Source organism: Benincasa hispida, chromosome 9, assembly GCF_009727055.1.
Source record: "Benincasa hispida cultivar B227 chromosome 9, ASM972705v1, whole genome shotgun sequence".
NCBI lineage: Eukaryota > Viridiplantae > Streptophyta > Magnoliopsida > Cucurbitales > Cucurbitaceae > Benincasa > Benincasa hispida.
Genome location: NC_052357.1, coordinates 3883895 through 3910741, shown reverse-complemented (window position 1 = coordinate 3910741; position 26847 = coordinate 3883895). Strand labels below are relative to the sequence as shown.

Sequence of the window (26847 nt, the reverse complement as noted above, 5' to 3'; positions counted from 1 at the left end):
TAGAGGCCCACACGATCGAGTACATTGTTTATGCTACAGATTTCTATCTACACCGATAGTGTTGTCGTCTACTCGATCTTTTTCCTCCTCCACACTAATATTCCCTCAAACCAAAATAAGCCAGAGCCCACCACTCCTATCTCACAAATACCAAGTAATCTAGTGGTAATGTCCGTTTTGTTCGAGATCGAGTTACTACTCGTTGCTGTTCGAGGGAGATCGTCTTGCTCGCTATTCATGTTTGATTGGGATTATACTTGAAGAAGGGTCTTCAAAGTAGTGTCTTTTTAATCCTTGTTTTTTTTAAGCTTGTATTAATTTATATATTTCATAATCTGTCCAGTTTAACTGTAAATATATGAGTTCATCACAATGGAGTTTGACAATCCGCTTCCGCTCAAAGGTCCACTGTAATTAGAGATCCTTCATTTCTATTTGTGAAATTTGTTCTTTATAAAACAGTTCTTATTTTTTAAAGTTTCAATTTTTATAAATAAATTATGTTAGTTATTTTAGGACAATAAATGAGGATAGAAGGATTCAAACCACTTATCTATTCATCAGTGAAATATCCTCATCTATTCACCATAAATATGTTATTCACTAATTGCCTCCACTATTTGCCAAGTTTAAAGTAATGACAAAATTTGAAAAAATGTAAAAAAAAAAAAAAAAAAAAGAGACAATGAAAAATTAGAGAGTCGAACATCAACATGCATATACAATGGGTAATTTCATAACTACATTTCATTATGATGCAAGCAAGATGTTATAAAACTTAGTTTTAAAAATATAGACTATATTTTTCAAATGGGTCATGGTATAGAGAAACAAATAGTGAGGACAAGAGAAGAAACAGATAGAGAGGAGCCCTTTTTTTCCTTAATATTTTTAGTTTTAAGAACAATAACAATTAACATGTTGTTCCACAACGACTATTTAAAAATAAATAATCAGTATTTATTTAAGCCACATGGAGTAATAATGATAATAAAAAAAATATAGACATCTAAGAATTATATGGAAAGTTTAAAGACTCATCCTGTCAAATGAATCCAAACTCAAATTTACAATCAAAGAGCATTTTTTTCTTTGGAATTCAAATCTAAAAACTAATATGTCGAATTTGAAGACTCATTCATCGATATGGAGTTAAGGTTATGTTTAACCCCATGTAAAACATAAATTAATGGTAATTTAAAAAGTGGATCCCATTTGATTAGGTTTGTTTATTGTCTATCTGTATTATATATCCTTAATGAAATATGAGATCACCTCTAATTGAGGTGTGAGGATGATCAATTTGATTGCATTTCAAAATTACGTGAGATCTACTAGTTGATGTCGTTACTATTACAATAAGTACGAGTTTTTCATATTTACAATTACTGTTAGGATTAACGGTAACAATAATAATAACGATATGTGATAGATTTATTATCCTAAATAAACACGATTCACCATTTTCATTACAAATGAATAAATGTGGCCCATACTCAAATTTTACGATAAAAATGTACATTTTCCCTGAAATTTACAATTGGAAAAAAAAGTTACAAGTGAACTAAATTAAGATTTCAGCCACTTATATAGTCCAATTTTATTTACAATTATTTGACTCACAAGTAAAAACCCTAGGTGCTTACTCCGCCTCCATTTTCAACACTGGCGTATCGATTCACCATTCTCCCGCGCATAGCTGCCGCTTACCGTTGCCGTTAGCTCCACTCCCATTCCCGCTCACGTCAATGGCTCCGTTGCTCCCACTCGCCGACGCCGCTGCGCTCCATCTCTAACAAAGTCCGTACCAGCACAACTGAATCGGTAAATAGCCCATAAATTGTTGACGGATTGTTGATATTGTTCCCCTCCTAGCAGTTTCATAAATTCTTTTGAAGTTTGACATCAATTTCCCAGATAACGAAAACGTTGACAATTGTGTATGCAGGAGGATAGAAGTTTCGCCACTTTGTTGTTCACAACTATTTTAGAACACCCGCAAGGCTGTCACGATCAGTTGTCATCTATTGAACATGGATGCAGGAATTGATAACTTTCGGAATGAGAAAGTTAAAAGGTTTGAGGAATTTGTTGACCGTCGCTTGAAACCTGATTTGGTGCATGCAATTGCTGAAAGGTATGCATTTGTTTTAGTTTCTCAACTTCGTGCATTTTGAAGGATCCCAATGAAGCATTGTCTATCAAGCGAAATGTATAATATTGTTCATCCGTCTTAATTGATGTGACAATTAATCGATGATGTGTGGCTTAACTTATATCTGTTTTCATTGTCTTCCATAGAATAGTATTAAATATCAGTATTGCCCAAGATTTGATAATTGTTAGATTTTGGTAATTAATTAAAAACTGAAGTTATGTGGAGGTGGTTGGTGTCTATTGTCTAATGATCTTAATCACATGCTTTGAAGGATTGGTAGGAATCTTGGATGACCGTGATAAGCCAATTGGTGACTAAAGCAAGAAAACATGGCTAGTAGATAACTATTTTGTGTCGATACAATTCTTTATTATGTCTGGATGACGAGATAATTCCATCTTGAAAAGGAAGCAGCCTGGTCCTGGAGTTCTTGGAGCTGAAGATCCCTCGATTTCAAACTCCATTTGTCTAAATGTTATTGTGTTACTTGCGATGACAAGTTTCTTAGCACATAGTGCGAATATTCTCCTTTTTTGTCCCACCCTATGTTGTAGTAAGAGGATAATACAGGAGAGGAATGATTTGTGAGGTATTTTGTAAACCGGTTTGGCCTATGTAGTAGTCATAATGTTTGTGAACTTGTGATGGGTATATATGTCATGTGCATTGCTCTGGTTTAATGAGGTATCTTTTTTATTGCCTTGGTGGGAGGGATGAGAGCTCTCAAATTCTCCTTCAATTCAGTTATCATATGGAATTGATTTCTGTGTCCATTCAAAGATGCATTTCTGTTTCTTTCCTTTGGCTTTGAGAGAGATGGGAGCTCTCAGAATTCTCCATTGTCTAGTATTTCTTGGATATCAGTCGTTGGTTTCTATACATCCAGAAGGTTGAATTTTGATCTTATCTTGTGTTTATTTTGTTGGTATATAAGATAACAGGCATCTTGAGAATTCAAGATGTCAATGGAAGAGAAGAGTTTCATATTAATTTTGTGAAAAAAAATCTTTGGTGTCTTTTAACTTATGTGGCTAGCTATTGTTGTTGGATAAAACTAATTTTGTTGATACTAGACCTTCTAGTTCTGTATGTTCTTTAATTAGGGTTTCATGTTATGTTTTTTTGACCTAAAATTGGAGTATTTTTGTGGTTATCTATGGACATTAAGGTGAACTTAGTATTTTGTTGGTTGAACTTTTTTGTTACTTGGTTTTTCGACAATTTTCAAATTTAGTTTTGATGAAATGTAATTTCATTGTTGGGGAGAGGAAATGAAGGAAAAAAATTGTTTGTGAGTATTTGTTGAAAACTTGAAAGGTGTAAAATTCATTTAACTGTTTTTTCTATATTGTTTGTTGTTTGGCAGGGATAAAGTGTTTGAGCAGCAGAAAGTGTTGTATCCTTTTTAATTCATTTGACTCCGCCTCAGATTTATGGCTTTACTTAATTCTTAATTATCCCGTCATACATCTTTCGCTTGTGCTACGTTGCATTCTCAATGGTATTTTTCATTGTGACACTTAACATTTTTATACTATTAGTTCAGACCTTCGTAGGAACATTGAGAATTTGGAGAAAAATAGTATAACTAATCTCAGAATGTTGGTCAATCTTGGCTCTGAAGTCTATGGACAAGGCGATGTGTAAGTTTCTCTTACTGATCTAGATAATGAATCTGGTTGCCTTTTTTTCATTTTCATTTGTTCTAAATTTCTATGCGTGCATCTCGACTAATCTCACGAAACAACTATCCAACCTTATAATATTTGGTTTTCGACTTATCTCACAAAACAACGATCTTGTAATATTTGGTTGTTAGAAAACTGGAAGGATTTCAATATTCTAGGTAGGTGGCCACTATGAAATTTGGATTGTCTCTATGTCATGTTACTTTATCGCTAGCCCCATTGAATATATCATGTCAACCCATGGCTGTGAGATTGGATATCAAGCTACTTGAGTTATTATACTTTTCTTATTTTTCATCTGTCAAAACAATCAAAGGGAAGAAAAGCATAATAACTCCCACTTAATTTTAATTTTTAGGTACTAGGATCCTCCCTCCCCTTTCTTGAACGCACTCAAGCCTAAACAACCACAATATTACCTGCTTACGAGTTGCATTTGTTTCCATTTCCGACATTTATCATCAATTTCTACTCAGAAATTTTTTAGCTCGGTGGTCCATATCCAATCCAATGAATGGTTGGAAGGGCTGGCCTTAGAGCCATGGGCTCAATGATGAGGCTGATTCTCTTACTCCCACTTAATTTACCTTTCTCCTGCAAATTTAGAGCTTATCGTCTCTACTTGTACAGGCCAGATACACGAAGCATATTTGTAGATGTCGGGCTTGGGTTTCATGTCGAGTTCACATGGTCTGAAGCTTTAAAATTTCTCTCTCTCAAAGAAGAGAGGTTAGCCAGGTAAACGTTTTAAGTGCTGCGGTGTTTAGATTAGTGCTTTTACTAATCCTGTAAGTTTAAGGATCTTGTGTTCCTTTAAGGTTTCAAATTTTCGTTTATTGACGAGCCTGCATATGTTTTTGTGCAGACAGATAGAAGAGTACACTCAATTAATTGCATCAATTAAAGCGCAGATCAAGTTGGTATGTATTTCATAATTAACATTTTTCTGTTCTCTTTGTTTCTTAGTTACAAGATTCAATTCGATCATTGTACCTCATCTTTTGTTGATTTTGACTCGCCCACCTAAGTTCAGTGGTGAAAATGGAACTTTCTTCCTTAAAAAAATCCCTGTCGAGTATACAAATATTGACTCTTCTGGGATCCTAAAACTCTAATTTATGTAGCTCTAAAGCTACTTTTTCTATATTGTTCATTTGTAAGACAAGTGGGGTTGGTGAGAGAGGTACAATACGAGTGTTTAACATTTTTTATTGGCAGGTTTGTGAAGGGATTCGTGAATTATTACAACTTCCAGCAGAGAGGACTATCGAAGGACGTGTATTTTGAGTTCCATTCCTGATAGTTCCTGCTTTCCTGGGAATGAAGATGGTCCTGAATCAGAGTATAATCCTTAATTTTTATGCACTTTGTAAACTTGTTCATCTTTTAGAACTTTATGAAAATATAATAGCACCTTACATTTTGTCATTGCATTGATTATTTATGCTTTCTCAAAATCTAGTGTTTCTTCCGTTGGTAATCACTTTGGATAAATTTTTGGTGCCTGTTTACTGATTTGGAAGGACTTTTAGGGTATTGGATTTGCTATGGGTGCAAGAAAAAACTGACAAAACCGGCCCAGTCATTTAAATTTATTGGAACTGCTCTCGGTTCAATGGAAAAACGTCACCCAGAATTCATCAAGGTCCTTTTGTTTTTGGTGGAAATTCAAAATTCCCATGGATGGGCATGCAGAGTAATGTAGAATATTTAGGCATTTTGAGATGTCCATATAGTAGATATCTACTTTTGATTTTGATCGTGTTTTTTGCGACATAGGTTTGTAAGTTGCCTATGTACAGACTCAAATTAAAGGAAGTAAAAACATTGAGGGAAGAAAGAAGCCATAGACATGCAAGGGAAAATTCTATACATTTTGTTATTAATGAACGAGAAGATCGAAGGCCATTAAATAACAAAGTCTGGAAAGGAAAACTCTTGCAACTCTGCACACACTATTACTTCTCAAGGATAATAGAATAAAGAAGTTCTAGAAGGGGAATCTTAGCACAAAATACATGGAAAAGGGTCATTTTAAAATGGGCCTTGGACTTGTACAAGGAAAATACTAGCAAGGAAATTAATAACACATATTAGTGGGCTGCCTTTTAACATCCCTTTGCAACCCTATATATATCAGTTGTTGCAACAATATTGAGCTTTAGAAAACTGGAGGCCGATAAAGGTTTGGTAAGAACATCTACTACTTGCTCCGAGGTAGGGAGATGACAAACACTGACTTGTTTCTTAAAATTAAGATCTTGAATAGAATATATGTTAACGTCAACTTGTTTAGTTTTAGAATGTAATATAGGATAAGCACTAAGATGCACAACATTGAGATTATCACACCATAAAGTAGGAATATCACTAAAAGAACATCCTAGACCATTAAGTAAAGAACGAATCTATACCATTTCAGTTGCAACCAATGCAAGACATCGATATTCAGTTTCTGTACTAGATTTGGAGATAATAGATTGCTTTTTTTATCCCCATGCAATTAGATTATCTCCAAGAAAGACATAGAAATTGAAAGTTGATTTGCGGTTATCGGGGTCAGAGGCCATTTAAAGTTAAATGGGTAGGACATTTAAGGAGTAAATCATGATCGACCACTCCTTTGAGATATAGCAAGATCCTTTTGACTAATTGCCAATGTAAGATAGTGGGAGAATGCATGAATTGACACGCCTTATTCACACAATAAGAGATTTCAAGATGAGTGATAGTAGCATATTGAAGTGCACCAATTATACTTCGATATAAAGAAGTGTCATGAAATAATTTTCTTTGTCGAGCTGACAGAATAGGTCCACTCACTATAAGAGTGGTAATTGGTTTTGCCCCATTCATTTTTGTACGATCTACCATGATATATTTAGATTGAGATAGAAACATACCTCCAGCTCTAGGATAAGAGACCTCAATCCCCCTAAAAAATAGTTAAGAGTTCCCAGATCTTTCAAAGCAAAGTGATTGTGAAGAGTATGAATAACACGTTCAATTTCTATAGAAGAGCTCCCCATAGTAACGATATCATCAACATATATTAGAACATAGCAACAAAACAAAGCATAAATTCTAATAATCAAAGAAGTATCAACTTTAGAAGTATGAAATCCAAGGCTATGAAGACAGGGACTTAGCCTTTCATACCATGTTCGAGGGACCTACTTAACGGCATATAAAACTTTCTTTAGCTCGCAAACTAACGGTGTAGATCCAGATTGTCCAAATCTCGAGGGTTGATCCATAAACACAATTTCAATAAGTAAGCCACGAAGAAAAGCATTATTAACATCAAGTTGACAAATAGTCCTAGAGTTAAGAGAACACATATAGTTATAAGTTTCACTATAGGACTAAAAGTTTCCGTATAATTAATGTCAATAGTTTGATGAAAGCCTTTTGCAACTGAACAAGTCTTATATCAAGCTGTGGTTCCGTTAGAATTATGTTTTATTTTGAACACCCATTTGCACCCAATAATTTTCTTATCACAAGATTTAGGCACTAAGTCTCATGTGTCATTTTTAATGAGAGCACTATATTCTTCTTCCATGGCTCGTTTCCAATGAGGATGTTTTAAAGCTTCTTTTACATCACATGGTTCAATTTGAGTATAATCAACAAGGTAAACTTTGGGCTTGAAAATGTCACTCTTACCTCGAGTCATCATTGGATGAGTGGAGACAATTGGAGCTATCATAAGAACAGAGGCTGCAGAGGGAGTTGGAGGTTGATTAGTGTCCTGTGCAATTGGAGATTGAGTAGTGTCCTGTGAAGAAACTTCAAAAGAATCTGTTTCTAAAGGATACATTAGTAGGATTTAGATTGTCAAGATTCTCAGTAACTGGAATAGTAATATGTCTATCTTCATTATGGTTATGATAAGGTAAAAGAGAGGAAATAGGAGTTATCAATGTAGTATCAGTAGAATGAGATATTTTCTTAGATGTGGTAGCAAAAGGAAAACAAGATTCATAAAAAAGAACATGTTTGGATATAAAGAGATGACCATCAGTATAAGACATTTATAGCCTTTGTGAAAATTACGATAGCCAGTGAATGTCCATGGTTTGGATTGAAAAGAAAGTTTATGAATTATAAGGTCGTAGGCAAGGAAAACATTTATGCCCAAAGGTTTTTAGTGAAGTATAATTAGGTTTAAGACCGAATAGCTTCTCCAAGGGACTTATATTGTGAAGGACAATGGTAGGCAATCTATTAATCAAGTAAACAGTAGTTGTAAAAGCCTCATCTCAGAATGTCAAAAGAAAAGAGGCCCATATGCCATTTTGATTTAGAAAGGGTATAAATGTTTTAAACTCTCCTCTCTCATCGGTTTGCAATCTTAGAATGGAACATTATAAATTTTTCTTTACAAGATTTTTGAGTTTTATGAAGTCAGAAAAGACATCTGATTTGGATTGTAAGAAATAAATCCATGTATAACGACTATGCATATCCATTAAGCTAATATAATACTAAAAACCATTGCGAGCCAAACTATGAGTTAGACCCCACAAATCACACACAACAAAGTTGCAAAGGAGTATTATAAGTAATGGTAGAATGAGGAATAGGAAGGGAATGATGTTTACCCAAAGCACAAGCATCACAAAAACTCAATTTATTTATATTCATAGCAGGTTTTTGAAAGATTGAAGCATATATTTAATCACATAATATGAGGATGGTCTAAGCGCCTATGCCAAACATCCATTTTAACAGTAAAACGATTAGGAAATTCAGACACAACATTCAACACATTTGTTTTGGTAGTACTAGTATTAGTATTAGTAGAATATGTAGAAGACTCATGAAGAGGTGAAATATTGAATTGGTAAGGCCTTGGAGTGTCCCTTAGAGTAGCACATGTCCAGTAACATGATCTTTCACATAACAATATTTGGGATGAAATTCAAAAAACACATGAGCAAATTGAGAGACACTGATCAAATTTTTTGTTATAAAAGGTACATGAAGGACATATTTAAAAATAAGAGATTTATGGGGTTTCGAAGAAGGAAAACAAGCAGAACCATAATGAAGAATAGACAAACTCGAACCATTTGCTACATACACTTGAATTCCTTCTCCATACTCAGATCCAATGAATAGATTATTGAAGTTATTAGTCAAATGATGTGTGGCACCAGAATCAAGAGTACCGATTACTATCGACATTTAGGTCACGAGAGGTCACCGTAGCTGCCATTTGTGGAACTCCAGATGATTGAGCAGAATCAGAAGAATTAAGAAAAGAAAAACCTAGAGGGTGTGGATTATTGGAAGACGGAACATAGCAAAAATAGCATTGTTTGGCTGTGTGCTCAAATTTTGTGCAAATCGGACATTGAGGTTTATTTCTGTTATGCCCCTCCTCTGTTTTGACGACCTCCTCCTCAGTCCCTCTAATTCTGATTACCCTAATGAGAATCACTATTTTGTCTAGAAGAAGAAGATACTTTTTGTTCAGAATTGTGATTGGAAGTCAGATTAACTGATGGTACAAAGCTGTCTGAGCCAACAATTTTACTCTTTATTCGTGCCTCCTGATTATGCAAAGGAGAAGTAATATCTTGAATAGATGAAGATTCAGTATATACAGAAATAACGGAAACCATAGACTCATATTTAGAGCTTAAACTAGAGAGAATATCTAATATATGATCATCTTTAGAAATTGGCTCACCCACAGATGCTAATGCATCAACACATTGCTGAATTTTTAGAAAATACTCTGTAAGCGACGTAGATCCATTTTTTATATTCTAAAGTTATTCTCTCTTGTAAAGTAGATCAAATATCTTTGTTTGATTTACAATTTATCATTTGATTTAAAATGTCCTTAACCATAAAACCAAAAGAGTTACTCTACACACACTCTATGATTGAAGGCCATTAAATAAGAGAGTCTGGGAAGAAAAACTCTTGCAAAAGAGTTACTCTACACACACATTGTATTACTTCTTAGGGATAACAGAATAAAGAAGTTCTAAAAGGGGAATCTCAACACAAAATACATGGAAAAGAACCCTTATAAAATGGATCGTGGGCTTGTACAAGGAAAATAATAACACATAATAGTGGAACGTCTTAACATACAGGACATCCTCTAATTAGGGTTGAGCATGATAATTCGAAAAATTAAGTTGACTAACCAAAATTGACCGAACCAAGTTGCTTGGAGAAGAGGAGGGGCTTAGTCGACATCGGTTTGGCAAAAAATCCAAATCGACATTTTTTCAAAAGAAAAATTAAAGAGTTAACTCGACCAAAAATGACCAACGACCATTTTGTGCACCTCAACAGTCAGGGTTAGTTTGAACCTTTATTGACCATAATCAATTCCGGGTAGTTTAGTAAAAAAAAATGACTCCGATTGACCGTTGCACACCCCTACCTCTAATAACATCCTTACTCTTCACACTTTTCTTTTATATTTTTGTTTTTCGTCAATTTTCTTTGTTTGTAGTTTGAAGATAGTTTAGAATGTTGGATATTTGTTTAATTAGCTTTAAATTTTTTCAAAGGCAGTAGTTTCTATAGTTGTCTCAAATAAAGTCGTCTGTTTGTGGCAACAGAGTATTTTCCTGCAGAATATTTTCCTCATCTAAAAATTTTCGGCTGTAATATTTCGTCCGATATTTTCGTTTATTGAAGCGCGACCTTCCTATTCCAAATGGGGATTTGTTTTCTTTCTTGGGTTCGATTATTTAAAGAGAATTATGTTGTCCAATTAGGTCAGTCGTATTTTTATTTTATTGAGCAAGATGATTTCTGTTCGATGACTGAATTTTTCTACATTGTGTTCTTGCTCGTTGCTCACTATTTTGCTATGCAAGTTCTTTATTCATTGAATGCAACACTTTGAAGTAAATCACGGTCTTAGGGGGAGTCTAAGCCATTGCTGCCAGAGAAGGGATTTTCAATTTTAGGGGGAGCCTAAGACTGAGCTTCGGAGAAGGAGCTCTCCATCTTAGGGGATCCTAAAGTTCATCGTTTGCTGACTAAGGGGAAGATATCTCAGTGAGAGGATTCTCACACATTGTGGAAAGCCGAAGTGTCTAACACCAATATTATCAAACTTAAAGGGAGCCTAAGTACACATGAGAGAGAGTCTCACATTTAGGGGGAGCCTAGGTGGTTAGTGAGTTGAGCTCTACGTAGGTCATTGTAGTGATCGTGTGTTACAGATAAGTACTACGTTATAAACTGCTTAGCTCTTTAATACTTGTGTCTCGGCTAAGGAAGCACGAGATATCTTATCTGTTGCTCATGAAGAAACTTCTAAAGTAAAAATGTCAAGGTTGCAGTTGTTGACATTGAAGTTTAAGAACCTTAGAATGCATGATGAAGAATCCATCATTGAATTCAATGTTTGTCTATTAGACATTACAAATGAGTCATTCGCTCTTGGAGATAAAATTTTAGAAAAAAAACTTGTCCGGAAGGTGCTTAAGTCTCTACCTAAGAGATTTGACAAGAAAGTCACTACATTGAGGAAGTTTAAGACATAACAAAGTTGAGAGTAGATGAATTATTTGGTTCATTGCTCACGTTTGAGATGTCCCTAGATGGAAAAACTGAGAAGAAAAATGAGGGAATTGCTCTTTAAACCTTAGTGAAAGAAGAGTTTGTTGACCTTGATAAAGAGTCAAAAGATTTCCTTGCTGAATCTATATCATTGCTCTTAAAACAATTTAATCATGTTCTAAAGTGTTTCGATAAGATGTTTGGCACATATAGCAACAAGAAGTCTAGAAGCTTTACTCCCCCAAATCAATTCAAATCTCAGAATGGTAAGAAGGAAGCTGACAAGTCAGGTACTTTTGTCTAAGAAAGAAAAGTACTTCAAATGTAGAGAGTGTAGCAGTTATGGTCACGTCTAGGCTGAATGTCCTAATTTTTTGAAGAAAGAATAAAGACTATGTTTTAACTCTGTTTGATGCTGAATCTGAAGACAACAACGACTCAGAGGAAGATGTCAAAGCACTTGTTAGTAACATCCCTTTTGACACCTCTAATACTAAGTGTAAACCCCTGAACTTATTTTACTAGTTAACTAAGTTTAAGTCCTCTTAATTATGTGTTTAAGGTGTGTATTAACATTAATGAAAAATAAACTAAGTATGTTAATTGAATGATGCACCTGAAATATTAAAGGAGGAAAAATTTTCTAAGTGTTACAAGTATATGCATTCAAGATGTAAACACAGCCGACACATAAAGAGTTTGAGAAGTGTAGATATTGGCAAGTCGGAAAAAGGACAAGAAAATATCCTAAATGTGAAATGCTGAGCTCTTAGGTGAAGTAGAAACACGTTATCCTAAATGTGGAATGCTGAGCTCTTAGTTATGAGGCGTCGTGCGGCCAGTTTCGTTGAACTATGTGGCCAAAGGTCCAAGTGGGGGACGTTATGACTAAGTACAACGAAGTGGTATGAAAGAATTATGCGTCCAACCTTGTACGTCAATGTTGAGGCTAAGCTGACAAATGATGCGGCAGAAGATCATGCATTGAAGGTGTTGCTCAAAGGATAAATCGATGAGTAGAAGTATGTGTTGAAAGGAAAGGGCTTAAGTGGCCACAAGGCCGTGCGATGCAGTTAAGCTAAGGAGTTCAACTTAATTAATGGGTAAGCAAGCCAGGTGGCATTCGTGCAGACATCAATGGGAAGATAAGTATGCCATGTGGCATTTAATTAAACAAATTTCTCATGCAAACTTATGTATAAATAGGCTGAACAAAGAAGGAGACTATTTTGTCAAATTTTTTCTAACACCTAAGTGAAAAAATGTTGCTGCCATCTGAAAACTGTGGAAGTAGAAGAATTTCTCAGTAAGTTAAAGGAAAGATTGGAGGAATTCCATTTAACTCAAAAGGAAATAATGCTCAAATTCTAAGATAAGTGAAAGATAAGATGTTTATGAGCAATTTCTTTTAAAGGAGTTTAGCTAAATGAATGTTGGAATTAAAGTTGTAAAATCCAAAGATTTAATCTGAAGTGGTGTTGTGGATGAATATGCAGGCAGCTGCATACGAAGAATAAACAAGCAACTGATCCAGTGATGTAATGCTTTAATGCATACAACATAGTTAGTTCACAACAAAGGCGCTTAGAGTACGTCACATAGTTTCAGGGTTGATACTAGTTAGTTGTCGATGAAGTTGTGTGATGCACCACTGTCGATGAAAACAATCACGTCCCTATCTCCTATAGCCCCCTTGACCTTAATCGTTCGAGGTGAATCGATCCCTGCCAGAGAATTTAGGGACAGCTCCGCTGCCTCTTGCTCACTAGCCTCCACCACCATCGATTCTAATGTAGTTGTCATGGGCATCTGGCCACTCTTGGTTCGTCCTCTGTTTCCTTAATCTCAGCTTCTTCCTCCTCATCGTGGTATAGCAAGATACTCAACTCCCTTTTTTTACAACGGTGCCCCGGTGTATACTTCTCTTCACATCGGTAGCAGAGTCCCTTATCCCTCCAGTTTTGCATCTCACTATCGGACAGCCGCTTGAAAGCTCCGGCCGTGAACGGTTTTTCGTTGATGTCTTTTAAAGTAACAGAGTTGGAAGACGTACCTGACGCGCGGGTCGGGTTGAGAGAGATTGTCCAGGCAGCCGATTGTGTGTTCTGACTTGTGTTGGAACCGGGTTGACCCGTGGTCGAGTTGAGTCCCGAGTTTGAAGAAGCACCTGTTGACTTTGTTGGGTTCGGGTTGCCCCATTTTTTTCTTCGAGCCTCCTCCGTATCTTCTATTATTTGGGCCATCCTCGTTTTTTCCTTCAGCTCAATTAATTTGAACATCCTCATTTCAATTTTAATATCTTCTTTCAACCCATTAACGAACTTGCTTTCTAACGTTTCATCTGAGAGGTCTTTCAACGACCCTGAGAGTTGCTTGAATCGCCGCCGGTATGCTCGCACGCTGTCGTCCTGCTTCAAGGTCAGAAACTGTGCTTTCCGATCTTCCTCTTTGACTAGTAGGAAACGCAGCAGGAGTTGTTCTTTAAATTTGGCCCAGGTGTCCATTGGCGTTCTCTCGTCCTCCCACTGATGCCACTCTAATGCCTCCTCTTCCAAACACAAGATCGCAGCCTCGATTTTGTCATTCTCCGATAACCGATTCACAACAAAATATCTTTCAACTCTATGAAACCACCCCATCGAATCTTCATCTGGTTCTCCTTTGAATATTGGTATTTCTAGCTTTCTCAGTCGCATATCGAACGACACTTCCCTTCTTTCGCCGCCTTCCTCTCTCGTCGGTTGTTTCCCCTTGTCAGTCACTATCCTTTCTGATGACCCTGATTCCCTCTCCTTGGTTGTTTTTTTATTTCTTCGACCAGACTTCCAATGCTCGGATCATTTTCTGCTACATCGTCTCCCCTATTGCTTCGATTTTTGCAGTCATCATGTTCTCCGTAATCTGTTGCATCTCTCCAAACCTCTGATCCATTATGTTTTCCATTCCAACTTGAAGTAAGGTGAGTTGTTCCTCTACAGCTGATATTCTTGTCTCCATTTTCTTCACCATACCCTTTCCCACGAATCGGATGGCTCTGATACCAGATTGATAGAGTCTCAATTATATATTTACTATTTTGGCTCAAATAGCCTAGGAAGGTCGAGACCCCCCTCCTGATTACAAGCTTCACAAGCTCAGTTCCTCAAAATAAAAAGATTGATACCCCCTTGTGCTTCTACCCTCCTATCTTTATAGCAAATAGTCACCCCCCCCTCTACTAACAAAATTTCCCTTCTACTAACCGAATTTGTTATAGATTCGGTGGTCCCCATTCTAACTAATTTTATTCTCTCCCACATTTACATTTGTGCCCTTCTCCCTAACCTTCTTATTGGCCCTTCTTTCATACTTCCTAAATATGGGAGGTCTATCAGATTCATATTATAAAAAAATGAAGTTATTCATGAATTTAGCATGTGTTATTCAATAAGCCTATGCCATGTTATATAGCATGAAGAGTTTTATCAAGGAATTTTATAAGCATGCTGATTGTTTTACAAAGCACCATCCGATGATAATGAAACTATGAGGAATTCTTTAAATGAATGTATATTCTGTCATGTGCATAAATGTTGTATTAACCCTATTCCAATGTTGGTACCGAAGATATGGTAAGGTACTCAAATTTCAGTTATACTAGGGATCCTTGACATCGAAGGTATGGTATGGTGGTCAGACCCAATCCAACTCTATGTGCATGTATGACTATGTTATCGACGTTGATGAGATCAGGCAAAAGGGCTCTCTCTCAACTAAGGTTATTAGGGATTGAACAAAAGGGCACTCCCACATGTGTAGACAGTAGAATAGTGGAGTTTTTAGATTGATGCCAATACGCTTATTTTAGGGTTTTTACATGATGTATTATCATGATTTTCATTTCTATTTTTAAAACCCTGATTTTCAGTTCTATTATGATTTTATAAATGTTTCCTTGATAAGCATGTTCACATTAATTATGATTTAAAACATGTTTTATTTAAGATAGTCACTCACTGAGCTTTTCAGCTCCCCAGGTGGCAGTCAACGTCCCAACACCTAGTAGTTTTACCAGTCAATCACTTCTCAGACACACAGAGAGTGGAAGTTTAGGTGGCTCATCATGTTTTGTTAATATAATTTTTTTGTTCATGTCATGGGAATAAAGTAGAGCTGTGTTGAATAGAATTTGCAATAAGTTTGGTTTACTTAAATTGTTAAGTATGTTGATGTTGATATTCTGATCTGTAATAATTTGTATGCTTTAAGCTGTTGCTGAGATTATATGTTAAGTTTTAGAGGAATAAAAACTGCAAAATCAGGTTTAACAGGTGCTAAGGATACAGGTTCCCAGGAGTGTGTTAGATAGTAGTTATCATAAGAGGGTTGACAATTGTTTTCACATTTCTTCTCGGATTAAGAGGGTAATCTGGGGAGGGGTGTGATACTAAGTACAATCTATTTACCGAAAATGCTCATAATGTCGTGAGACAAGGATCTACAGATATTTCTTATCATGCACTTTTTCTCAAATGGTAAGACAATAAAAAATCCCTTGATGTTGAAAGTGAGAAATTGAGACGTTAGTTGTTGACAATCACAGACTTATGTCTACTATTGCAGATTTGAAGCATGAACTTTCTCAAGTTAAAGAAGGATTCAGTGTTCAAAACGTCAGAATGTTGTACTGAGTCTCTGGAGAAAATTTTGACTAAAGGAAAAATAGTTGGTGATAACTCTAAGCTTGGTTTTTCTAAAGGTGGAAGTTAGCATAATAATCAGTCAAATTCCAAAGGGAAGCAAAATATTGAGTTTGTTAGAGGTCAAGATCTAGAGTTCTATGGTTTTATCGGTACTTTCTTCAGCAATTCAATATGGAAATACAATCGTTCGTTCAGACCAATATGGATTTGTCACTATTGTCGCAAAGTGGGCCATAAATGTCTTTTATTGCCATTAGTTATTGAAAATTCTTCATAGATCCACTTATCCAATAAGGGCTCCTTACTTCTCTTAGGATTACCTTAAAAGACAAATAAAAATCAAACAAGTTTGGAGAGAGAAGAATGTTCCGAACAAATGTAATGTTGTATTGACATCTCTCAGATTTTTTGCTAAAGGAAATGTCACTTTTGGAGATAGTGTAACGTTGGTTGGAGGGCTTACTACCAAGGTCTGAACATGATCTTTATCAAAGACATATATGTTGTCACAAGCGAAGTCAAAGCTCTTGTCATGACAGGTACGCGTTCTTCTGATAACTGTTATATGTGGAGTTTGACTATTCTTCGCAAGTTTGTCATCTCTCTTGAAAGATGAAGCTAGCCTATGACATGAACACCTCGGGCATGTAAGTATGAAGACTACAAGATGCACTTGCCAAAAATGCTATATCTGGACTCCATTACCTACTTCCATTGGAATTATTTGTGGAGATTGTCAGTCAGGAAAACAAACTCATACTGCGCACAAGTAGGTAGCTCACTTGGGTTTAACCCATATACTGGAACTTCTTCATATGGACTTTATGGGTCCTATGCAATCAGAGAGTCTAGAAGGCAAACGATATGTTTTAGTTGTTGTTGATGACTTCTCACGATACACGTAGGTTCGTTTTCTTTGTGAAAAATTAGATACATTTATTGCTGATGCATTGGAAAAGGAGAGGAAAATAAATATGCAACTTATGTTATGCGTTGATCTCCATGCGTCGATGGTCATGCGTTGGACTAGAAAATATACAATATACGTTTAAGCATGGATATGATGACCATACGTTCCTGCCACAAGTTTTATCGCTTTCTCGCCAAGTATAATAAGAACACAAGTTTCTAGGATGATCCGAGGTCGAACACAGGGACTTGTAACTCAATGTTTGTGAAGTAATGCGTTTGATGCAATGAATAAAAGTCGAGCTCTTTGTGAAAAAAAAAATGCAGGAAGAAGTCGAGATGAGCATGGTATTTTTCGTTTGGTCTTCTCTTTATATCTCACCATTTTTCTGTTTGAAGTGTGAGTTCTTTGACGAGTACTCACCATTAGAGGAGACTTAGTATGACAAGCAAATACAATAATTTTGTAAATAGACGGTTGAGGGAAGAACAAATCCACAACACAACAAAGAGGCCTGTCACAATTAAACTGCCAACAGTTCAAATTCAAAAAGCAATTTGAAAATAAAATACAGTTAGACTTCCTTAAACTCCCAAAAAGCGCAATAAGGCGATTATTTGCATGATTAACTTCACGGGCTTGCACGCTTGATGGGCAGAGATCCTCAGCTGAATGACTCACACTGAGGGATGTCACAAGAGATGGTCGAGCTCTTTGTGAAAAAAATGCAAGAAGAATTTGAGATGAGCATGGTAGGAGAACTATCCTATTTTCTGGGATTTCAAATAAAGCAACTGAATGAGGGAATCTTTATTTTTCAAAGCAAATATGTCAAGAATTTAGTGAATAAATTTGGCCTTGAAAATGCCAATATTAAAAGAACTCATGCTCCAACTCATATGAAAATATCAAAAGACTCTAGTAGAACTCAACTTGATGAGAGTCTATACAGGAACATCATTGGGAGCTTGCTCAATTTAACAGCCAGCAGACCAGATATTGCTTTTGTTGTAGGTGTGTGTGCTCGATATCAATCTTGTCCTAAAAAAGTCATTTGTTTAGTGCAAAAAGGATAATCAAATACATAAATGACACAAGCGAATATGGATTACTGTATACGTTTGATACAAGTAGCTCATTAGTTGACTACTGTGATGCTGATTGGGCAGGAAGCTCAGAGGACAGAAAAAGAGTACTTTTTGAGGTTGTTTCTTCCTGAGCAACAACTTGATTTCATGGTTTAGCAAGAAACAAAACTGTGTTTTCCTGTCAACAGCTGAAGCTGAATACATTGCAGTTGGGAGTAGTTGTACTCAATTGATTTGGATGAAACAAATGCTACAGAAGTATGATGTCCCACAAGGTTTTATGACTCTTTACTTTGACAACATGAGTACGATTAATATATCCAAAAATTCAGTTCAACACAGTCGTACCAAACATATCGACATCAGACATCACTTTATTCTTGACCTTGTGGAAAGTAAGAAGATCATGTTAGAGCATGTCAACACTAAAAATCAACCAGCAAACATGAAGGTGTGAATGTCTCTGAAGAAAATATTTTAAAGTCTGTTGTTGAGACATCTTTTGTGCTTGATGCTATTGATTCACAAAATGCTCATGTGATTCTGGTTGTTGCTAGAACTAGGCCTAGTGAAGAGGCTTAAGCTGTTGAAGAGAATGTGAAAACTCTGGCTGAGTCTTCCCTTTTACCGGATCAAAGACTTGTGATTGATAATTTGTTGACTACTAAGATTTTTGAGAATGTGAAAAATGTTGCTTTATCTGATGTTGCCACTAAGATCAACGATCAAAGTCATGAGAATTCTCCTCGCTTTACTCATTCTGTTGATGAAGATGATGAAGACGATATTACTATTGCAGAGCTTCGATCAAAGAAAACTTTTGTTGATGTTGGTGTCTCCGATGTAGTTAATATTGACGTTGATGCCTCCTCTGAGACATCTGAAAATGAATATGAGAAAACTGATTATGAGGAAGCTTCAGACTAGGGATTCAAGAGCAGCTCGGACAATGACGATACTGATTATGTTCGTGTCACTAAAGCCTTTACTCAAGTTAAAAGAAAATGGTCAATTACTTCCAACGTTCCCTCTGTGCTTTTAGATGGTATTTTCTTCCACTCTGAGAAGGATGTTAGCCTGTGGAAGTACGTTGTTAAGTGCAAAATTGTGGATGAGAAACAATTATGTGGTCGTACTTAAGAGTTTGTTGAGCTTATGGAGTTAATTCATGTTGTTGGCCTTGAACTAACTGTTTTGAGCTTGGGACCCTACTATCCACAACTTGTTTGTAAGGTTATTGTGAATCTTCCCTCTAGTTTTGCAGATTCAGCTAGCCCAGATTACCCAAGGGTGCATATTAGGCGCCATCCATTTGTTTTCCCTGCTGCTTTGATCAATCATGTTGTTCTAACGAATGAGAGGGAAATGAGAAAAATGGGAAGTGTGTGAATTTCATTCTAGAAAACTCCATATAAATACATATCTTGAATCTAAAAATAAATTCCATAATGTTAACAACTAATCCCACTAACTCCACAAAAATCGGAACTTAGACTTGACTACAACTAAAAATAACTTCAACTATTTCCTAGAAACTAGGAATTGACTAGACCAACTCAAAAACTAATTTGCAGTTTTGAGTTACTAACATTCTCCTCCTAACTCAAATACTACAAACACCTAACTTGCTTCTAAGAGCTTGAAAACGACTCACACAAAACTCAGGTTCAACAAGTGATCATCCATCTTGTTGTACCATGCCCTAGGAGCTTGCTTCAATCAATAGAGAGCCTTCTTCAACAAATAAACCTTCTCCTTTTGTATTGGTATGATGAATCCGTCTGGTTGCTCAACATAGATCACTTCTTCTAACACTCCATTTAGGAATGTTGACTTCACATCTAGCTGATACACCTTCCATCCATGCTGGGCTGACACAGCCAGTAGCAACCTGATTGTGTCCATTCTTGCAACTGGTGCAAAAGTCTAAAAAAAAAAAAACCAATTCCCCAGATTTGTGCATACCCTTTTTGATGAAAATGTCCCAACCTCTTGTGCCATAACTCAATGTCATTTACTTGACACTTGAAAGTTATCTGCTCCTTCTCGAGTGGATCCAGGAGAAGCTCTTGTGCTGCATCTTTATTTTGAACAATTCATTCCCATTGGAATCAGAAATGAAGCACTTTCCTTTTTCAAACAACACTTTGAATCCCTTCTCTACTAATTGACCAATACTTAACAAGTTTTGATCAATTTCAGGGACAAACAACACTTCAGTAATCAACTTGGTTCCAACACTGCTCTCTATTGACACTGTGCCCTTCCCTTTTACTTCTAGATGCTCACTGTTTCCCATATTCACCCTTGACTTGAATGACTTGTCAAGGTCCTTGAACAACTCTTTGTCACTTGTCATGTGATTGGTACACCCACTATCAACAGACCAACCATCACATTGAGTGACTGATGAGAAACAAGTAGCCACAAAGAGTTGATCTTCTTCTTGTTGTACTACAACATGTGCTCCTCCTTGTTGTTGAGTTTTTGCTTCCTTACAGAATCGTTCAATGTGCCCCAATAAATGACATCTTCTACACTTCACATCTGGCCTTCTCCAGCATCTGAAATGTGGATGATTCTGCTTCCCATAGTGCTTGCATGTACTACCAGCATCCTTTGCAGCAAAATCTGAGCTACTGCTGCCACTTTGTTAGTAACTCAAAACTGCAAATTAGTTTTTGAGTTGGACTAGTCAATTCCTAGTTTTTAGGAAATAATTGAAGTTATTTTAGTTGTAGTCAAGTATAAGTTCCTATTCTTGTGGAGTTAGTGAGATTAGTTGCTAATATTGTGGAATCTATTTTTAGATTCAAGATATGTATTTATATGGAGTTTTCTAGAATGAAATTCACACACTTCCCATTTTTCTCATTTCCCTCTCATTAGTTATAACAACAGTGGTGTCAGAACCCTCAATTCATAAGGGATCTGTGAGTGAGAATCAATGAAATATCTCCGAGAGAAACTGAGTGATATACCTGTGAGAGTTGTTAGAGATGGACTTAGGATCAAACAGTCTTTCTTCATTGGCTCCATCTGTGTTTGATGGTGAAAACTACCAGGCATGGGCTATCAGAATGCAAGCCTACATGGAGGGTTGTGATTATTGGGAAGCAATTGAGCAAAGACTATGAGATTGCTCCATTTTATGATAACCCAACAATACATCAGATCAAGACTGACAAGGAGAGGGTCACCAGGAAGGCAAAAGCTCGAGTTTGCCTATATGCAGTTGTGTCTCTTGCCATATTCAACAGAATTATGGCCTTGAAGTCGGAAAAGGAGATCTGAGAGTTCCTCAAAAGTGAGTATGAAGGTGATGAGAAGATTAAAGGCATGAAAGTGTTGAACTTGGTGCGAGAATTCGAGAGAATGCAAATGAAGGATTTTGAGTCCATTAAAGAGTACTCAGATAAATTGATTAGGATTGCTAACAAGGCAAGAGCATTAGAAACCAATTTATCTGACAATAGATTGGTTCAGAAGATTCTAGTTTCAGTACCTGAGAGATATGAAGCAACCATTGCTTCCTTAGAAAATACTAAAGACCTCTCAAAACTCAAGGTGATAGAAGTGGTTAGTGCTTTGCAAGCACAAGAGCAGAGGAGGTTAATGAGACAAGAAGGAAGCATTAAGGAGGCATTGAAAGCTAGACTGCAGCAGGGAGAAGGTGGAAGAGAGAAGAAGGGAAGTGTGTTCTAACTAATGAGAGGGAAATGAGAAAAATGGGAAGTGTGTGAATTTCATTCTAGAAAACTCCATATAAATACATATCTTCGATCTAAAAATAGATTCCACAATGTTAGCAACTAATCCCACTAACTCCACAAAAATAGGAACTTAGACTTGACTACAATTAAAAATAATTTCAATTATTTCCTAGAAACTAGGAATTGACTAGACCAACTCAAAAACTAATTTGCAGTTTTGAGTTACTAACATTCTCCTCCTAACTCAAATACTGCAAACACCTAACTTGCTCCTAAGAGCTTGAAAACGACTCACACAAAACTCAAGTTCAGCAAATGATCATCCATATTGTTGTACAATGCCCTAGGAGCTTGCTTAAACCCATAGAGAGCCTTTTTCAACAAATAAACCTTCTGCTCTTTTCTTGGTATGATGAATCCGTTTGGTTGCTCAACATAGATCTCTTCTTCTAACACTCCATTTAGGAATGTTGACTTCATATCTAGCTGATACACCTTCCATCCATGCTGGGCTGACACAGCCAGCAACAACCTGATTGTATCCATTCTTGCAACTGGTGTAAAAGTCTCAGAAAAATCAATTCCTCAGACTTGTGCATACCCTTTTTGATGAAAATGCCCCAACCTCTTGTGCCATAACTTAGTGTCATTTACTTGACACTTGAAAGCTATATGTTCCTTCTCGAGTGGATCCAACAAGAAGCTCTTGTGCTGCATCTTTATTTTGAACAACTCATTCCCATTGGAATCAGAAATGAGGCATTTTCCTTCTTTAAACAACACTTTGAATCCATTCTCTAATAATTGAACAACGCTTAACAAGTTTTGATCAATTTCAGGGACAAACAACACTTTAGTAATCAACTTGGTTCTAGCACAACTCTCTATTGACACTGTGCCCTTCCCCTTTACTTTTAGAGACTCATCGTTTCCTATCTTCACCCTTGACTTGAATGACTTGTCAAGGTCTTTGAACAACTCTTTGTCATTTGTCATGTGATTGGTACACCCACTATCAACCAACCTACCATCACATTGAGTGACTGATGAGAAACAAGTAGCCACAAAGAGTTGATCTTCTTCTTGCTATACTACAACATGTGTTCCTCCTTGCTGTTGAGTTTTTGCTTCCTTACAAAATCGTTCAATGTGCCCCAATAAATGACATCTTCCACACTTCACATCTGGCTTTCTCCAGCATATGAAATTTGGATGATTTTGCTTCCCACAGTGCTTGCATGTACTACCAGCATCTTTTGCAGCAGACTCTGAGCTACTGCTGCCACTTCCCTTTTTCTCTCTTCCACCTTCTCCCTGCTACACTCTAGCTTTCAATGCCCCCTCAATGCTTCCTTCTTGTCTCATCAACCTCCTCTGCTCTTGTGCTTGCAAAGCACTAACCACTTCTATCACCTTGAGTTTTGAGAGGTCGTATTTTCTAATGAAGCTTCATATCTCTCAGGTACTGAAACTAGAATCTTCTGAACCAATCTATTGTCAGATAAACTGGGTCCTAATACTCTTGCCTTGTTAGCAATCCTAATCAACTTATCTGAGTACTCTTTAATGGACTCAGAATCTTTCATTTGCATTCTCTCGAATTCTCGCATCAAGTTCAACACTTTCATGCCTTTAATCCTCTCATCACCTTCATACGCACTCTCGAGGAACTCTCAGATCTTCTTTGCCAATTTCAAGGCCATAATTCTGTTGAATATGGCGGGAGACACAATTGCATATTGGCAAGCTTAAGCTTTTGCCTTCCTGGTGACTCTCTCCTTGTGAGTCTTGATCTGATGTATTGTTGGGTTATCAGGAAGTGGAGCAATCTCATAGTCTTGTTCAATTGCTTTCCAATAATCACAACCCTCCATGTAGGCTTGCACTCTGATAGCCCATGCCTGGTAGTTTTCACCATCAAACACAGGTGGAGCCAATGAAGAAAGATTGTTTGATCCTAATTCCATCTCTAACAACTCTCATAGGTGTATCACTTAGTTTCTCTCGGAGATATTTCATTGATTCTCGCTCACAAATCCCTTAAGAATTGAGGGCTCTGATACCACTGTTGTTCTAACCAATGAGAGAGAAATGAGAAAAATGGGAAGTGTGTGAATTTCATTCTAGAAAACTCCATATAAATTCATATCTTGAATCTAAAAATAGATTCCACAATGTTAGCAACTAATCCCACTAACTCCACAAGAATAGGAACTTATACTTGACTACAACTAAAAATAACTTCAACTATTTCCTAGAAACTAGGAATTGACTAGACCAACTCAAAAACTAATTTGCAGTTTGAGTTACTAACAAATAATTTTTCACATCGCAATATGCTTGAGAATGTGAGGGAACAACGTCCTTCCTTTAGAGATTTAGTGTTTGAATTGACTGAAGGAGCCCGTTCTACATGGCCACGAAGGAGTCAATTGTCTACAACTATTTCGAGTGTTAAATATGCCCTTCTACACAAGATCTACATTTATAATTGGGCCCATCTTCTCACAAATCAGGCTTATCCATTGCTCTTACCACTTTTCTTTATCAGATAGGGCTTCAAGCACAATTCAATTATGGTGTGTTTGTGCTAAACCAAATTAAAAGGGTATATTGGGTCCCCAACTTTTAAATTGCCTATTTGTTTTCCTCGCCTCATCTGCGGTATTTTGCTGTCCCAAAAGCCCGATCTTCTCTCCCTGACAAAACCTGTTGAATCCTCTCCAAGTCTCTTTTCCATCAACCCAAAGCTTCTGCAGGGACACCATATTCCTGACCTGGACATTACCACCACGACTCATCATCTTCATGGTCTAAGCAGAGCTTTTTTTGAGTTTTCTTTTGGTAGTTGTATCCTTCACCTGCTATCAAATGAATCTCGTGACCTTGCGTCCATGGTGTAGAGACTTCAAGAGAGGAAAAATGAAATGATTAGGTAATACAGATTATGTGGTCTGTCTTGTCTAGGGATGGAGGAGCTTTCTCGTCTCAATCGAGGAGTTGGTTTTTTTAATTGCTAGAAAGGGGGGTGTTGGTTCTGCTTCTGGGTTTGCTATTTGATACTTTATTAAATCTGTGCTTGTGTTTGAGTTAGTGTTGTTTGGTTTATGGTTTGGTTTGTTTTGGAAGACCTTGATGGTTGGACTTGTTTTGTCCTATTACTGATGTTATTGTTTTTGTCAAACCTTTATTTCAAACATTTTTACTTTGACGATGAATGGTTGCTTGCTTTTGTATGTATATGTACATATATATATATATATATATATATAAATTATTAGCCAAATGGGGAGTTTGTTGGAGATTTATTAGTTGGCTTTATAATTTTTCTAGGGCAGTGGTTTCTGCAGTTGTCTCCTATAAAGTCGTAACATCTGTTTGTGACAATAGATTATTTTCCTGCAAAATATTTTCCTTATTTGAAAATATCGGTTGTGATATTTTGTCTGATATTTTCCTTTATTGAGTTATGTTGTCCATTTAGGCTAGTTGTATTTTTATTTTATTGAGCAAGACGATTTCTGTTTGACAATCAAATTGTTCTACATTGTGTTCTTGCTCGTTGCTCACTACTCCTTTGTGTACTTTGAAGTAAATCACAGTCTTAGGGGGAACTTAACCCATTGCTGCCAATGAAGGGGTTCTCAGTTTTAGGGGGAGCCTAAGACTCAGCTTCGGAGAAGGAGTTCTCCATCTTAGGGGATCCCAAGATTCATCCGTGAAGGGAGTTCGTTAAGGGGAAGATATCTTAGTGAGAGGAGTCTCACACTATCGGAAGTTGAAGTATCTAACACTAATATTATCAAACTTATGGGGAGGCAAGTACACTTGAGAGAGAGTCTCACATTTAGGGAGAGCCTAGGTGGTTAGTGAGTTGAGCTTCATGTGAGTCACAGTAGTGATCATGTATTATAGATAAGTACTATGTTGTAAGTTGCTTAACTCTTTAATATTAGTGAATTATTTTTCTTTGGGCACACTGCCCCCAAACGTAGGTGGATTATTACCAAACTAGGTTACCAACTTATGTGTGCCTTTACTTGTTTACTTGTTAGTATTTTTGTTGTTACAGTGCTTGTCAGTGCTTTTCGTTTAACATCCATATTTCGAGTGGGGGAGTCATCCTCTTACTTTTTAATAGTATATAAATTAAACCTTTTACATCTTTTTCACATTTAACCAATTAAGCTTAAGACATATAGCCTCGATTGAGAGGTCAAAGTTTAGAATATTCATCCTTTCATTCCCACATTTGTTAAAACTAAAAGAAGATATCAAAACTAAAACGATAATAGTCTAAACCTATATTGTGTTCATTAAATGAGCTCAGCTCACCCCACGATAATTGATAAGTATTCTCTCATTTGAGGTTAGATATTTGATATCCCATCTCTACAATTGTTTTATTCATAAAAAATTTTAAAAAAATGTTAATGCATATACATATACATACATACATATATACAGAAGTTTTTAGTTTTTGATAAATTAAGCATATAGACACTACTTACATTTACTGGTTTTTATGTTTTGTTGTCTACATTTTATGGGATTTTTCAAAATCAAAGCCAAAATTTGAAGGAAAAAAATAATTTTCAAAAAATTGCTTTTGTTTTTGTAAATTGACCGGGAATCCTAATGTTCACATATAAAAAATAAAAATCATATGAGTAAAAAATTATGAGAAAATAAACACAAATTTAAAAAATCAAATAGTTACTAAACGAGACCTAGCTTTTTAACTATATGGATTTTCCTCTATTCAACAGGTGTAGAGGATGGACTCAACCCTTTGAGATGGTGAATGTAAATCTTTATCGACTAAGTTATGTTTGGATTGATTTTTCAAATTTATAACTAGTTGTGATATTAATACCTAAATGAAATGATAACTTACTACCACTAGTATTATTATTAATATTATTATTGAGTTTAATGTGAGAGGAAAGATTCCAACCACAAAATTTAATTTTAGATGGAAAGTACACATTTTATGGATGAGAGAATAGTTTAGAAAATTCAGGTAATCAAACATTATGTTATACAGCCAAAGATTCCAAATA

General features: G+C 36.2%; 2 protein-coding genes across 7 annotated transcripts; both read left to right on the top strand.

The window, feature by feature from the left end:
* The first annotated feature begins 1608 nt into the window (after nt 1–1608).
* LOC120085582 (protein UXT homolog) lies at nt 1609–25860 on the top strand. Of its 6 annotated transcripts, none has more exons than XR_005483993.1 (8): nt 1609–1824; nt 1949–2137; nt 3525–3554; nt 3700–3801; nt 4477–4584; nt 4712–4766; nt 5065–5188; nt 25387–25860. XR_005483993.1 is itself a non-coding variant. In XM_039041634.1 (7 exons), exons 2-7 carry the CDS (start codon nt 2034–2036, stop codon nt 5131–5133), a joined length of 468 nt encoding a protein of 155 aa, XP_038897562.1. In that variant the 5' UTR covers nt 1610–1824; nt 1949–2033; the 3' UTR covers nt 5134–5326. The 6 variants fall into 6 exon arrangements, 1 of the variants encoding a protein (XP_038897562.1); XR_005483992.1 differs by having other exon boundaries at nt 25377–25860; XR_005483994.1 differs by lacking the exon at nt 25387–25860 and adding an exon at nt 15400–25369.
* On the top strand, nt 21411–21776 carry LOC120086637. Its single transcript, XM_039043376.1, has one exon. The coding sequence runs from the start codon at nt 21411–21413 to the stop codon at nt 21774–21776; it is 366 nt and encodes a 121-aa protein (XP_038899304.1).
* Nucleotides 25861–26847: the final 987 nt, after the last annotated feature.